The sequence below is a fragment of the Perca fluviatilis genome, chromosome 8, assembly GCF_010015445.1.
Source record: "Perca fluviatilis chromosome 8, GENO_Pfluv_1.0, whole genome shotgun sequence".
Classification (NCBI taxonomy): Eukaryota; Metazoa; Chordata; class Actinopteri; order Perciformes; family Percidae; genus Perca; species Perca fluviatilis.
This window is the reverse complement of record NC_053119.1, coordinates 22725466-22740815: the sequence shown is the minus strand read 5'-3', so window position 1 is coordinate 22740815 and position 15350 is coordinate 22725466. Positions and strand designations below refer to the sequence as shown.

General features: G+C 38.9%; 2 protein-coding genes across 5 annotated transcripts; both read left to right on the top strand.

Moving 5' to 3' along the window:
• Positions 1–1037: 1037 nt before the first annotated feature.
• Positions 1038–4441, top strand: aplnr2 (apelin receptor 2). The gene is made up of 2 exons (XM_039807603.1): positions 1038–1258; positions 2324–4441. The coding sequence occupies exon 2, from the start codon at positions 2558–2560 to the stop codon at positions 4010–4012; it is 1455 nt and encodes a 484-aa protein (XP_039663537.1). The 5' UTR covers positions 1038–1258; positions 2324–2557; the 3' UTR covers positions 4013–4441.
• Positions 4442–4988: 547 nt separating this feature from the next.
• hdac10 (histone deacetylase 10) lies at positions 4989–14331 on the top strand. 4 transcript variants are annotated; one of them, XM_039807957.1, is made up of 21 exons: positions 4989–5106; positions 5228–5375; positions 6589–6723; positions 6844–6940; positions 7062–7159; positions 7975–8079; positions 8191–8259; positions 8352–8478; positions 9078–9143; positions 9239–9298; positions 9860–9949; positions 10055–10161; positions 10246–10313; positions 10532–10772; positions 10919–11009; positions 11122–11207; positions 12390–12446; positions 12563–12644; positions 13653–13841; positions 13951–14110; positions 14222–14331. In XM_039807957.1, exons 2-21 carry the CDS (start codon positions 5311–5313, stop codon positions 14251–14253), a joined length of 2025 nt encoding a protein of 674 aa, XP_039663891.1. In that variant the 5' UTR covers positions 4989–5106; positions 5228–5310; the 3' UTR covers positions 14254–14331. The 4 variants fall into 4 exon arrangements, with proteins under 4 accessions (XP_039663891.1, XP_039663890.1, XP_039663892.1 ...); XM_039807956.1 differs by having other exon boundaries at positions 5000–5375; XM_039807958.1 differs by lacking the exons at positions 4989–5106; positions 5228–5375 and adding an exon at positions 5712–6092.
• Positions 14332–15350: the final 1019 nt, after the last annotated feature.

Below are 15350 nucleotides of genomic sequence, written 5' to 3'. Positions count from 1 at the left end.
TTTTAAACAGAGAGACTGTAAGGCAAACTTAAATGTTAGCTTTTAACAACACAGCTAACATCTTACACCTAAACTGACCATTTCATTCCTAGTAGTTACTTTAGGATGACAGTTTGTCCAGCTGTCACTGAACTTTTAATCATGAGAAAAAGTATGTGTTATAACAATTTACATATTACAAAAATATATGCTGTTGTTTAATCAGAAAGACAGTTACTGGTCATAGTTTTAGTAAGTTTGCCCACTTTAACACAAAGACACATTTTATGTAGGAGGTAATAACAAAGTAACAGACATCTGTCAAATAAATGCAGTGAAGTAAAAAGTACAGTATTTCCCTTGTAGTTAAGAAGTAGCATAAATTGGAAATACTTGAGTAAAGTATAAGTGCCTCAAAATTGTATTTACGTACAGTACTTCACCCCACTGACTGTCATTTAATACTTTTCTTTACTGTGAATTGGCACTCTCCTTATGACAAGAGATAGGACAGCTGTGGGTGAGGATCTACTTTCATCTGAAAACTGTCAGTATTTTTCTTTTTTTTACACCATATACAGAATAATGGGTTAAATGCCCATTTAAATATATTCATGAAGGCTGTCTCACATACATTCACTATTCTATTCTGATATTGCGTTCAGATTATGAAAGTGAGGGCTGTTATTTGTTTGTGCTCTGTGTGAGCTGTTACATTTGATGACTGTGTATACACACTGAGCGTGAACATGTGAGACACAAAAGAATGTGTTAGTGTTTGCACACATTTGTGTACTGTATGTGCATAGAGAATATGAGCAGCCTAGAGGATTGTGGGATCTGTTTGTGTGTCTCGGGTTTGTGTGTGTTTGCAGTGTGTGTGTGTTTGCAGTGTGTGTGTGTGTGTGGGGGGGGTGGTTATATTGTGTCTCTTGGGAGGTGTGTGGGTTTGTGCTGTGGGGGGGTGTTTGCAGGTCTCGTAACACTCTGCTGGGGTGGTCTGGTCTTAGAACAAGAGAAAGGAGTGTGTGTGTGTGTGTGTGTGTGTGTGTGTGTGTGTGTGTGTGTGTGTGTGTGTGTGTGTGTGTGGCACATAGCTATATATTCAGGCTTGAGAGGAAGGCACACTTGCTGGCTCAGTATAGATTGAGAGAGAAACAGGAGGAGAAGTCACAGAGAGAAGACAGGATGAGAGGACAGTGGCTGAATTTTGCTCCACAATGATCATCGCAGCATCTTAGAAAGGATTTCATCGTCCAAGCTGATGAAGTAGCCTGAGGTAAGTGAGCTTCATTATAATTACTCTCAATAATAATAATAATAATAACTTGGATTTATATAGTACCTTTCAAGGTACCCAAGGTCGCTTAACAAATAGGGGGGAGGGGGGTTAGGGGTCAAAGGACTTTGTGAAAAGAAATGTTTTGAGGTGCTTTTTGAACATGGGCCGGGATGGGGCAGAGCGGATGTGGAGTGGTAGACTGTTCCAGAGTGTGGGAGCATTGGCAGAGAAAGCCCTGTCCCCAAAAGTCCTCAAGACCTAGCCCCTCATTTAGGATTGCTTGGGTGCAACGTTGACATGCAAAACATGCAGTTTGATAAAGGCTGCAATCAAAATTTACAGAATGAATTTAAACAATTTCAGCATAATATTTTCTTTTTCTTTTTTCAAAATTATGTTTATTTATTTTCATCAATTAAGGGAAATATAAAACACATCGCAAACCACGAACCCCCCTCCACCATCCCATCACAACAACATCATACTATCAGTAAAAATAAAATTAAAAAAAATAATTTCAACATAGTTAACCTTGTTAATAAAGCAGTAACAGACACAAGATTCACATGCTGCATTATTAACTAATCTGTCAATGCTTAAAAGGGTCAATTGCTTCATTATATTTATTGGGAGCTACTTTATTAGTGCAGTGTGAAGTGTCTATTTCTGCGTTTTTGATCAAGAACCTTTCCTTTTGATTCTTGTAGGAATGAATGTCAGAGAGGCCTAAAATGGCATTAAAGCCAGCTTAAGTCTTAGATTTTAACTAAATCCTTTATGTGATATTATTTATTATCGTATGATGATGGACAAGAAAGCACAATTTACATACAATGTTATCATGTGGTTGTTGTTTGCATGTAAAAAAAGTCTGCTTAACAGCATTCTTGGGCAGATTAGTCAAAAATTCCTAAACTACATTCCTAAAGTAACGTGTGTAGCAGAATCTTTGGTGTAGCTAAATGTTGCCTTGTTGTTACAAGCTGTGCACATACAGGATTTACAGTATTTGTGCCTGTTGCAAAAGTTTTAGAATCTCATAGTGTTTCATTGAAATTTCAGACAATCCAAGTCAACGAACTGAGGAAGAAGTAAGAGTGAACAGGGGACTAGTCTACTACTGGAATCTGGTCCCTGAAGCTTATATCTAAAACAATTGTTCCAGTCCAGGAGTTTGAACTTTGTGCTTCTAGACATTATTTTGACCAAACTTCAGCTTGCCAAGAAAATAGTGGGACCTCCAAAGATTTTCATGGCAAACTATTTGATATAGAAACCAAAAAGACGGTGGCACAGATGTCAGACTTCCTCACCTCCCCCTCTCCTTCTACCCCTACCCTCTTCCACTGCAACTACAGTGACTGGTCTCCCTCCTTCTCCATCATCCCATCCATCTACCTGCTGGCCTTCCTGGTTGGTTGTCTCGGCAACAGTCTGGTGCTGTGGGCCTACCTGGACCGAGCCGATGGGAAGGGAACTGGAAAGCTCTGTTGCACTGGCATTTTCAGAACCAGTCAGCAGAGTATTAACAGTGCTGGTAGATTGCACCATGGGTCATTTCTTCAGAAGAACAAGGAGAACTGTGGATCTTCCTCAGGACAAAGACCCTCCTCTCACTCCTCCTCCTCCTCCCATCCTCCCTCCATCCCTCGTCCCTCCCGCTCACTGACAGACTCTCTGATAGCCAGCTTAGCGTTAGCTGACCTCTGTTTCCTTGTGACTCTTCCTCTGTGGGCGGTCTACACAGCGATGGGCTACCACTGGCCTTTTGGGCAACCCCTCTGCCAAATCAGCAGCTTCCTCACTGCGCTCAACATGTATGCCAGTGTGTTCAGCCTGAGCATGCTCAGCATGGAGCGGTACTGGGTTCTGACTGGACGCCGGCACTCCAGCCACCATGCATCACAGAACTGCCCCAGCAGGGCTTTGAGGATACTTGGAGGGGTGTGGGTGCTGGCGGGGGTGCTGGCACTTCCTGGTCTGCTGCTGCGCTCTGTCAGGGAGGTAGAGGTAGACCCTGAATCTGATTATGATTTGCAGCTGGAGCCAATTCATCCTTCTACTGACTCTGGATCAGTCTTCCTCTCCTGCCAGATGGATTACTCCATGCTGATTGGAGCAGAGCTGGAAGAGACAGATCGGGAGAGGGCAGAGATGTGGTGGACGGCCACCTTGAGTCTTAAATCAACTCTAATTGGCTTCCTGCTTCCTCTTGTCATCTTGCTGGTCTGCTACTGCTCACTGGCCCAGCTCCTCAGCCGACATTTTGGACGGGGCCCTCGTCCTGACCGCAGGCGCCAGCGAAGACTCCTCAGGGTCATTGTGACTTTAGTGATGGCTTTCTTCCTGTGCTGGCTGCCTCTGCATGTTAATAAGACGGTTTCAATGCTGCTGGAGTTTGGCTTTGTCCCATACTCTTGCTCTGTAGATCAGATTTTACTGGCAGCTCAGCCATATGTCACTTGTTTAGCTTATCTTAACTCCTGTCTTAATCCTCTCCTGTACGCTGCATGCGACCCGTCATTCAGGAAGAGATGCAGAGGAGTTCTTCCCATGTTGTGTGGGATAAGCAGGAAAGGAGGAGGAGGAGAGGAAAGGGAGGGAAAGAAGGATGAAGGTGAGGAAGAGGAAAGGAGTTCGGCTTTTCCCACAAGAACACAAGAGGAAACAGCAGATAGGACAGAGGATGGAGAAGAGGAGAGGGTGGGGGAGGTTGGTGGGATGATTGCTGAGATAACTGCTTCAAAATGATAGAATTTCACATTGAGGAACCAGGACATCAAGTCATTTTGTTTGTTGACAATGAAGCAGCATTGTATGTGATGTGTTTTTCAGCAGTTTTTTCAGTATTGTAAAAGACAATCAATAATAGACTGAATTCCAAAGTGGCCTTCAGACTTTGAAAGAAACTGTGTCAGAGGTCAATATTTTCAAAATAAACATCCTTATCAAACGAACATTCATGAGTTCATAGACAACGTACCCTGCTCCCAATCCGCACATTTCCCACAGGAAAGATGCCACCACTTCCTAAAAGATAGTTGAAAGTCTTGCCAGACCAAATGTTCTCATGTCATCTGATCTGTATCTATATTTTGTACTAGTAATATACTCTGAGTTGTTTATTGACTTGTCTTGCACTGTTGTTTTTTCTATTAAAATAAGGATCATGTAAACTCACATTTGTCTTTTTAATTGCGAGAACATATAGGCCTAGTACAGCTATAAATATGTAAAAATGTTGGTTCAGAAGAGGAATAAAATACAATAGCTCTTAATTATTTTCAGCAAGCCAATAGAGTTCAATTCCAATTGTATTTGTCATTTTAACTATAAAAATACAGTTCAAATAAAATAATGTTATATAGCAAAGTAAAAACAAGGTTTAAGTATTATAAACATTCTTATCGCATGTACAACATTTATGTGTGTGTTTATAGAAGGCTACATAAGAGTGCTGCGTTGCTCTAATAAAATATTTGTGTATGCAAAAATATTACATATAGGCTTATAAAAAAGATTGCCTTTTTGCATTTGTGGCAACCATTTATATCCAAACCAAATCAAAACATATGTATAGCTGGCATTTTGCCATTTATAGGAATAAATAAGTAATAGTAGTTATTTCAATTTGTAAAGAATACATGTCTCTTCTGCAGAAGCAAGTACCTGACCCCGTCCAGATAGTGGCGCTAATGCACCATTAAACTGTTTGACAACCTCCATTAAACTCATAGAAGACTAGTGTGACTAGCATAGATATATGTGACTAGTATGGTAAGGGTAAATGCGGAATGCAGAAAGAAAGGACGTCCCTAGTTATCTTACCGGTGCATCCATGCTCGGTATTCATTATACTATACGTTACACCGAACTTGTCGGTGAAAGTCAAAGTTTGATTACAGCAGCTTACTCATTGATTTTCCGTCTTTGTCTTTTTCTCTAACTTACTTCATTTTATATTAGAAACAGTTTGCTACTACAGGAGGAAGTCGTTGCACTGCAGAAACGTTGCCATATGTGTTGCAGTTTGACTGGTCTCAGGAATAATGAAGATGGGAACAGCATTGATTTATGATGAGGAGATGACCAAATACAAATTGCTCTGGGTTGAGTAAGTAGCTACATGTAGTAACGACACATTTGGTACTTTAGCGAGGTAATCAAATAACGTTAACGTTAAGCCTGAATGAATTAGCTACCCTTCATATTAAGTTAACGTTACCACGACTGCGTCGTAAAGTCAACGTTAACGTAGGCCTACTTTTCGCTTATTTGTATTCCTCTATGTTAGTAACGTTACGTTACAATCTATGGTTGGTACAAGTAACGTTAACGTGACGCAACGTTAACTCAGCTAACGTTAGCTATCCTATCTACATATCTATGTAGCTTACTGTTAACTAGATAGGACATAGTATGTCCTATCTAGTTAACAGTAAGCTAATTGAAGTTATCTTATTTAGTCCATATGGTATCACTGGTTCAATATTTGTTAAAATGTAGCTATATCGCACGAAGTAGTAATTAAATCGTTACTTCAGATCGGTGATTGGTCTAATGGTAGGAACTGAAGTTGCGGTTCGTTGTAGCTAGCCTGGACGGTTATGTGAGGCTCACCCATGGGGTTCACGCATTTGGCCCATTTAGCTCTCTATTATGTCTATGCATATAGCATTTAAGTTTGCAAATTTCCTCGTAAGGTCTTTTTTTTTTGTCGTCAATGTTTTTCTCATACAGTTTAGTTGCTACTTAATTTGCTCTCTGTTTCAGGACTTTTTATTTACTCTTTGCTGTCAAGCTCAACTGCTGTATGATGTGTTAATGCAGTGTAAGCTTATGGACGAATTATTATTTATTTTTTTTCAGAAGAGTTTGATTTTGTGACTGATATTCAGCTTTTGGCAGTTAAACACAACGTTATAACAAGTATCTTTGACATAATTTCGCATATTTTAGGAGAGATGTATCTGTTTGTGTTTGTGCCATATGGTTATGCACATAAATCATGGACCAAACGAGCACAAAAGGAAAAAAAAAACAACTTCTACCATAATGTGTTTGCATTTTCAGCACCAATCCTTTGTTTATACTACTTTTTGTATTCTTTGGGGAGAATGTCTTCACTTCATTTTCACCTCTGTTATCTGTTTTCTTGGATGTCTGTGCACAAAAATGAAATGATTAAACTACAAATGATGGAAAAAGAAAAAATAATTAGTTTCAAATGATCAAAGATACAGATCAAAACATCCTAGAATAATATACAAATCTTAAACTCAAAATGTAACGGTATGGATCATTATTTAAATTGTTTATTTCTCCAGCCCTGCATGTAAGATTGAGGTACCCGAGCGTCTGACAGTGAGTCATGAAGCTTTGATGAAGACCGGTCTTGCTGATCGTTGTGTCTCCGTACCAGTCCGCGAGGCGACGGACGCAGACATCCTGCTGGTTCACAGGTCAGTCCTGATGTCGACAAAGAGCCCCCACCTGGTTCAGTTCATTTTTCTACCTCTATGTAAGGGCTGTAGTAAATACCTAAAGCCACTCAGCTACACACACTTTGCTGCTCTTAACAGTGAGGAATACTTGGAGGCGGTGAAGAAGACCCCGTATATGACTCTGGAGGACCTGCAAGAGTTCACCCTGCAGTATGGTGACGTCTACTTCCACCCAGTTAGTCCTACACTTAATATTCTTACTAGCTGAGTGGCAGCTGTTGTCATTTATCTGTATCTATAGGTCAGCTTCACTTCTGGCTACTGTAAACATTTCTCTTTTTCATTTCCTGTCCTAGAACATCTATCACTGTGCCAAGCTGGCTGCAGGCGCCGCACTGCAACTTGTGGACAGTGTTATGATGGGGAAGGTGAGGAACGGCATGGCTCTGGTCAGGTGAGGCCATTAACCAGTTAGATAGAGCAGTCCGGATTTGTACCCAGATGCTAAAGTGAGTGTGTCTGAGTCTCTCTTTTTTCATTGTTGATTGTGTTGGTGCTGTGGTACCAGTGCTGGAAGCTTTAGTCCATTTATTGATAAGTTGATAGGCATGTAATTATTTGGTCATAACTCTGATATTCTAGCAGGCCTATTTGTCATGTAAAGCTAGGAAACTCCTGCACACGGTCAGCACTAAGTTAATCAAGAAAGCAAAGGTTTTTTCATAGACTTTCGTCAAGCATCAAGCTCACAATAGATGAAAACATTTTTATACATTAAAAAAACCTGAGCGAATCACTCCTCATACAATTAATAAAATCGTTTTTTAAAGATGAATAGATGGACAATGTGTCTCAAGTTCTATCAAATACAATAGAAACCTAGCAGTAGAAGGTTCTACGCACATAATACAAAATAATGTAATAATAATAGTAGAGAGCGTTGAATAGCGGAGATGAAGCTTGAACGATAACCAGTTTAAGTATTCTATACAAACTAGAAATATCCCAACCATTTGAGAATTTTGATATAAATAAACTTTTAGAGATACATTTGGGATGTGTGGAACTAGAATAGCATTTAGGCAACTCCTACAAAATACCAAATATTGTTTACAGCTTCTCAAATTCTGAAATCGGCTACTTAAAAAACTTTTTATATAATTATAAATTAAATACTAAGCCTCCGTTTGTTCTCTGTATAGGCTCAATTATTTATCAATTACTGCATAAATCTTGACATGTATACCACTTCTCTGTCATCGTTGACAGACCACCAGGACACCACAGTATGCGCAGTGCTGCCAATGGATTCTGTGTGTTCAACAATGTGGCCATAGCAGCTCGATATGCCAAGCAACAATATGGGGTTAAAAGGTAACTTTAGATATATATATGTTTTATTATTCATGCAAGACCTACAATATTAGTTCTGCCACAATATATTTATTTACTTCTTAGTATATATTTTTTATATTATATATTCAGGGTGTTGATAGTTGACTGGGATGTACATCATGGTCAAGGGGTGCAGTACTGTTTTGAAGATGATCCAAGGTGAGTCTTTCCTATCTGAAGGATCCTGAATTGTTGACGTGGATGTTGTCTTCTGGCATTATACATTCTGCAAACTACATTTTTATTCCCAGCGTGCTCTACTTCTCATGGCACCGCTACGAGCATCAGAAATTCTGGCCTCAACTTAGAGAATCAGACTACGACAGTGTTGGCAAAGAGAAAGGGGCAGGATTCAATATAAATGTCCCATGGAACAAAGTAAGTAACCAAACAAATACTTGAAGTTATTGTAAATCTTTTTTGAATGTGTTAGGCCTTCTTTTAAAAATGCTGCTTGCTTTATCTTTGCCTCACTTTTGTGTTGACTGAAAAAAATAAATAATAGTTTAATAAGAGTAAAAACTTTATGGAGTTTCTGCTTTAGCAGTAATATAAATTGTCTTTTGAAAAAATTGAAGAAGACATTGGTATAAAAAGATATTTTTTTAATAAATAACAATTAAGGCTGCAACTCATGTTCACTATTCATAACCTTAATCGGTTAATCAAAGAATAATTAAATGTATTACATTTTCAAATTATGATAAATTCATATCATAAGGTAACAGAGCCCAATGTGCTTTCTTAGTCTGACCACCAAGTCAAATATGCAGTTAGGAACAAATTACTGATTATCTTTTTTAAAGCTGAAACCAGAACATTTTGCTGTATTTTTGCATTCATAATGTGAAACCTTAAATCTGATCTCAGATTAGCTTTGATGGTTGTGTGCACACGTTTGTGTGTCTATGAATTTTTTTTTATAAACAAGGTCCCATATATGATATATTTGTGTGTGTGTGTATGTGATATTTCAGGTCGGAATGAAGAACAGTGACTATCTTTCAGTCTTCTGTCACATCCTTCTGCCAGTCGCATACGAGGTAAGCCGTTTTGGAGAATTCACGTTTTGCAGATACTGATGTGTTGGAGATTATTTATGTCAATATATGATTCATTTTGTGATTCTTCATCACAGTTTAGCCCAGACTTGGTCCTGGTGTGTGCAGGCTTTGACTCAGCCATCGGTGACCCAGAGGTACTGAATATACATAGCTTAAAATGCCATTGCAGTATTTCTGCAGATTTCTGTGTATGCTGACCTTACACTCAGTGGCCGCTTTATTAGGTACACCTGTACAATGTATTGCAATTCAATACAACAGCTCTGCCATAAATTCTACTTATGTTCCGTTTTTGGAGACATTGGCAGAAATATGTACATTTAATTATGTGTTTATTATTGTATTATTGTACTGGACTACGTTATGTTGAGAGTTGTTTTTATTTAAAATGTCCTATTTACATACTTGAGGGATCAGAACATTAGAAACACCTCTGAATATAATGCAGTCCAGTACAACATCATCACTAACTATGCCCTCGTTAAACTAAAACATACAATTGCATTAACACGTCCGTGACAATGTCACAAAATCTTGAACATTATAGGCATCATAAAAGTAAGAGTTTATGGCAAAACAGTTTTGTTGTATTGTATTAGATTTTACAGTTATTACTGTAAAGCTCTGTGTCCAGTCTGTTTGCCATCATTGGCACAGTATATGGTAAACTGACTGCAGTGGGTCTTTATTTTCAGGGTGAAATGTGTGCCAGCCCGGACATCTTTGCCCACCTCACTCACCTCCTGATGAACCTCGCAGGAGGGAAACTGTGTGCTGTGCTGGAGGTCAGGCCGCAGATACACAAACATACATGTAAATTTACATATAGCTACCGTCATGTTGGAGGAACATTTGGTTTTAAAATGTTTTATTGTGTGCATGTTTTCCAGGGAGGATACAACTTGACTTCCCTCCCCCAGTCTGTGTGTCAAACAGTTCAAACTTTGCTTGGAGATCCTGCGCCTCGACCGGCAAATCTCGATGGTCCCTGTGAAAGGTCTGTGTCTGTGTCTGTGTATGTGTGTGTCTGTGTCTGTGTATGTGTGTCTGTGTAAAAATAAGGTCATTTTTGTCTTTCCAGTGCACTTGAGTCCCTTCACTGTGCCCGATCAGCTCATAAGCAGTACTGGTCCTGCCTCAAACATGCAGGTATAACATCCACATTCTTCTTTTTGAGCTATTCCTTAAAAGAGTAGCCTCCCACCTGCCTATATAACCCACAATGCAACTGAGCCACTGACAGTTCGGCCTGAGATTCAGGTGTGTTATGCGAGTATCGGCTAATGTAGCCTTGAACTGCTAGCCTCAGTCAGAGATGACGTTTATATTCACTGCTTCATCAAATAATTCCCTACTCCTTTCTCCAGCTGAGCTGCCCACTTCTGATGTCACCACAAAGCGGATTAAATTTGCAGAAGAAGAAGAAGAAGATAAGCTGAAGAAGGTAGAAGAGGAGAAAAGTGCAGAGGAAGAAGTGTGGCCAGAGCCTCCAAAACGTGTCGCTCCTGCTCTCCGCACTGCTTTAGTTCTCCCTAATGGCGTGGCTTGCCCGGACGGATGTAAACGCTTCAGCTCATCAGAGGACCTGGTTCTAATCAACAAACTGAGGTTACATTTTTCATAGCAATAAACTTTATATCTTATTATTGACACAGGAAGTTTATCATCGGAGGAGCTGAGTTTAAAAGGCTCTTTATTATTATTATTATTATTATTATTATTAAAAAATGTGTTTGTTTGTTTTTCACAATAAGGGAGAATTTCCTCAAAGATGCAGATGACAGCAATGCTCTCACAACCCTCTCCAGTCTTATTTCCCTTGTAGAGAAAATGGAGAGGAATGAGGTATGGTCTGGATGTTATTTGTCTTCTCCTTCGTGTGCTGTGATGTGATCTGCTTTTCCGACCTGCCCACATGAGCTCCAGGCTGACATTATATTTAATTACTGCCTCTCAGATCTGCAATGGCTTGGCGCTGGTCCCTGACGTCTCCATGGCGATGATGTGTGTTGTCCAGCATGCTGCAACTGCTCTCCGCAACAGGTATAGCAATGTGGATCTAATCCATATGGACAGAGACTGTATGTTTTTTGATATTACTGAGATAGAAAAAGGGATATCAGACAGTAATCAGACAGCATGCCTCGTTACAGGAAACATCCACCCTTAAAGGATTGGCTCGACATTTTTGAAAATACAGTTAGAAGTACTTTATTTTTACTTTGGTAGTTTTTACTTGGTAGTTAAATGAGAGATCGATACCACTCACTAGCTTAGCATGAAGACTGTAAATGGGGGGGAAAGTCCAGCCTGGGTCTGAGGTAGCCAGATATGCCTACCACCGAGTTAAAACCTGTTATAGTGAGCTTAAAGGGTGCTGGCTAGCCGTTATCACCTGTTTCAAGTCTTTATGCTAAGCTGACTTCATGTTTGATGGACAAATATGAGCGTGGTATCGATCTTTTCATCTGACTCTCAGCAAGAAAACGACTAAGCGTATTTCCCACAATGTAGATTCAAAATGTTTATAAGCTAGAGCTTAGATCGACCCAAAAACTCAAGCCCGACCCAGCCTGAGCCCGAGCACCTTGTGTCTGAGCCCGGCCCGAGCCCGATTTAAACCAACACTTTTTTAACACGTGGGCCGTTATAACTGACGTTCTCAACTACAATTCCGAGTTGTTTGAACTGCAGAAATCTGTTTAGAATAATGCAACAAGGACGAAGCACGTAAACTGCGCTGTTTGTTTATTCAGCACAGCAGGCCCGGTGTGATGCGTGCGAGTAGAGGGGAGACTCCGCGCATGACACGTGTTGCATTTTGTAACTGCAGCATAACTTTTGTACACATTTGTTACTTTTATATAGCCTATATATATTTATAATATTTCTGATTATGGCATAGCTTTCTCCCCCCCAATTAGTCTTTAAAATAAATAAATAAATTAAATTGCTTGATCAAGGGTCCGGGCCCGGCCCGAGGATAGTGGTGGAAAATAACGGCTCGAGCCGAGAATCTAAACTCTATTATAAGCTAAGCTGTTTTGGGGATTTTGGTGTCAATTTGTTATTTGGTTTATTTTTCTCATTTGTGGTGCAGCCAAATGAAGGGATTTCAGCTTCAAATACAGTTTTCAAGAGATGAAAGTTTCCGTTACAGAACAAGCTGACTTAACTGAATATGAGTAAATCAGTCTGATTTAATACGGCTTTCTCCTCATGCAGGGTTTTGGTCGTGTGTGTTGGAGATGCGGTGGTCTCGAGTCACGGCACAGAGGAAGGGTGAATATCATTTGTGTGTCCCTGAATTAGACTGTGATTAAAAACATGTACCCCTTTGAGCAAATAAAAAAAGACATCTGTCCCCAACATGATGACAGAAATCTTTCCATCTTTAGGAAAACACTTGTGGTGCAGTTCAGCAACAGGGAGCCAGAGGAACAGAAATGCAAATATCACATTCCTGTGTGTCTGAAGAAGGTACTGTGTATTACAGTAGTAGAAATCACAATTCAGAGCATTTATCAAGTCATATTTTCTGTGTGCATGCAATACTGTACTGGATGCTAAAGCCCTATTCGCACGGGGCTAGTATTACCCACGGACCTCTTGTGATTTAGAAATTAACTTTACAAATTACGGATATGGCAAATTCGCACGGGATTAAGATCACAGATGACCTCTGCAATTATTACAAATTACTAGAGGTCCCCAGGTAATACTAATCCCATGCCAATAGGGCTTAACTCGGTATTGCCTATATGATCGTATTATGACTTCTCATATCAAGATATTGTGCCCAAAAGATGTCTTAAAAAAAAAAGTAATGTATATCAATTCAGTTTTATTTATAGTGTCAAATCATAACAAGAGTTATCTCGAGACACTTTACAGATAGAGTAGGTCTAGACCACACTATAATTTACAAAGACCCAACAATTCCAGTAATTCCCACAAGAGCAAACATTTAGTGCGACAGTGGCGAGGAAAAAAAAAACCTTTTAGGGAGAAACCTCAGACAGACCCGGTGTGTGTGTGTGTGTGTGTGTGTGTGTGTGTGTGTGTGTGTGTGTGTGTGTGGGTGTGTGTGTGTGTGGGTGTGTGTGTGGGTGTGTGTGTGTGTGTGTGTGTGTGTGTGTGTGTGTGTGTGTGTGTGTGTGTGTGTGTGTGTGTATATATATATATTTATATATATATATATATATATATATATATATATATATATATATATATATATATATATATATATATATATATATATATACTTCTAATAGGGACATATTTAAGTTTTTGTTTTAGGTTTTTGGCCAACACAATTTAACCTTTTAATTTAATGTAATGAACACAAAATTTTTTTTACAATGTACTTTGGAATAGTTAACTAAATATTGAAATAATACTGTGAATGTTTAATGTGCAGGGGATGTTTGTGTTTGTTAAATGACAGATGTGAACACATCCCAAGTGTGTTTGCTTGTCCTCCTACAGGGCTGCAGTGACGTGTCAGGGTTTACACAGGCTGTGTTGGGCCTCCTTCTGCCTCTGGGATATGAGTATGACCCCAGTCTGGTTCTGTTGGCTCGGACGCCAGATAGCGGGCTGTGCGACAGTGTGTGGCAACAACTAACAGGCCTGCTGCAGGGCATCGCACAAGGACACACACTGGTACTCATGCAGGTAAGAAGGAGAAGAGAAGGAAGTATAAGTGTTTATCTTTTGCTTCATTTTTGTGGAGGTTTAGATGGCAGGTGTTCTACTTTAGTGGTCAGTAATTTTGTCATTTCAGGAAGGTGAGACGTCATGTGTCGGCCCCACAGCCTCCTGTCTCTCCGGGGACGCTGCCCCCTCTCTAGGGAAGCTTCATGCTCCTCTACCAGAGGACGTGGAGGCGCTGGAGAGACTGAGACACAGACTGCAAGTGGACTGGAAGCTACTGCAGACTACAGGTGAGTTCACAACAGCAGCATCACATAATAACATTAATCATAATGTGACATCCACAGAATTTAATATTCACCTGTACTACATTAATTGGAACTTCTTTCTCCTAAAAACAGCACCAGAGACTGGAGGAGGTGATGAGCACTGAAGCCAATCCTGCTTCTTTTTTGTCAAGAAATCAGTTGAAGCACGTAAATCAAATGTCTTAATAAAATGTTGTATTTTTTTTTTCTCAGGTTTTATTGTCCAAATGGTGCTTTTATCATTCACACTGTGCCCTAAAATAAATTGTATTTTTAAAACTGCATAAATAATCAAAATGAATCAAAATATTGTCATATCATGATTGATTGTCACATTGATTTACGGTGCTTTTGATGCACACATTAACAACTCAATCTAAATGATTCATCTTTTCTGATCTTGTTAAAAAATATGTTTATATGAGTAATGTCCGTCAATACTGGACATATACAGGTTTGTGTTATAAATTAGGATGTGATTGAGATTTTTTTTCCATCGATAACTCAAACCTATTTCTGTTTGAATTTATCTTAAATCTTTGTTGTCAAAAGTTAACCTTTTTTTCTCATTTATTTGTTGTTATACTATGATGATTACTGTCGGTAATTTCGTAAAAGTAAAGAATATAGTAAGTACAATTTTGAGATACTACATTTGTTTCACCGCTATAGTTAATTACTTTTCATATTAAGTTTTATGCACAAAACATGATCAGTTGCTCTGTTAAAGAATAAACTAACCAAAAGTAAATCCTCGACCAACTACAGCATTAAAGTACTGCTTACATTAATTAATGCATCATTAATAACGATTCAAAATTATAATAATATAACTGACAGAGACCATTCTGCATAATGAGTACTTTATTTTTTTTTTATTTAGCTGATAATACTTTTGTACTTTAAATTTTGAATGCATTGAATGGATTTTTACTTTTTAGGTATTTCTATAGTGTATTGCTGCTATTTTTACCTAAATGATCACAATACTTCTTCCACCACTTAGAGAATGTAAACTCATACTAGCTTTTAGAGAATTTTCTAAAAACTAATTTCATGGTCTTTATTTCTTGAAAAACTCCGTAACTAGTAACTAGATTAGTTTACCTTCACTGGATAGTTATGTATTTATTGTCATTGTAAATGTATTTAACATTAAAACATTCAAATACATAAAATCATGTTGGTTTACTGTCTATTTTTAAGGCGACCAGACTTGATC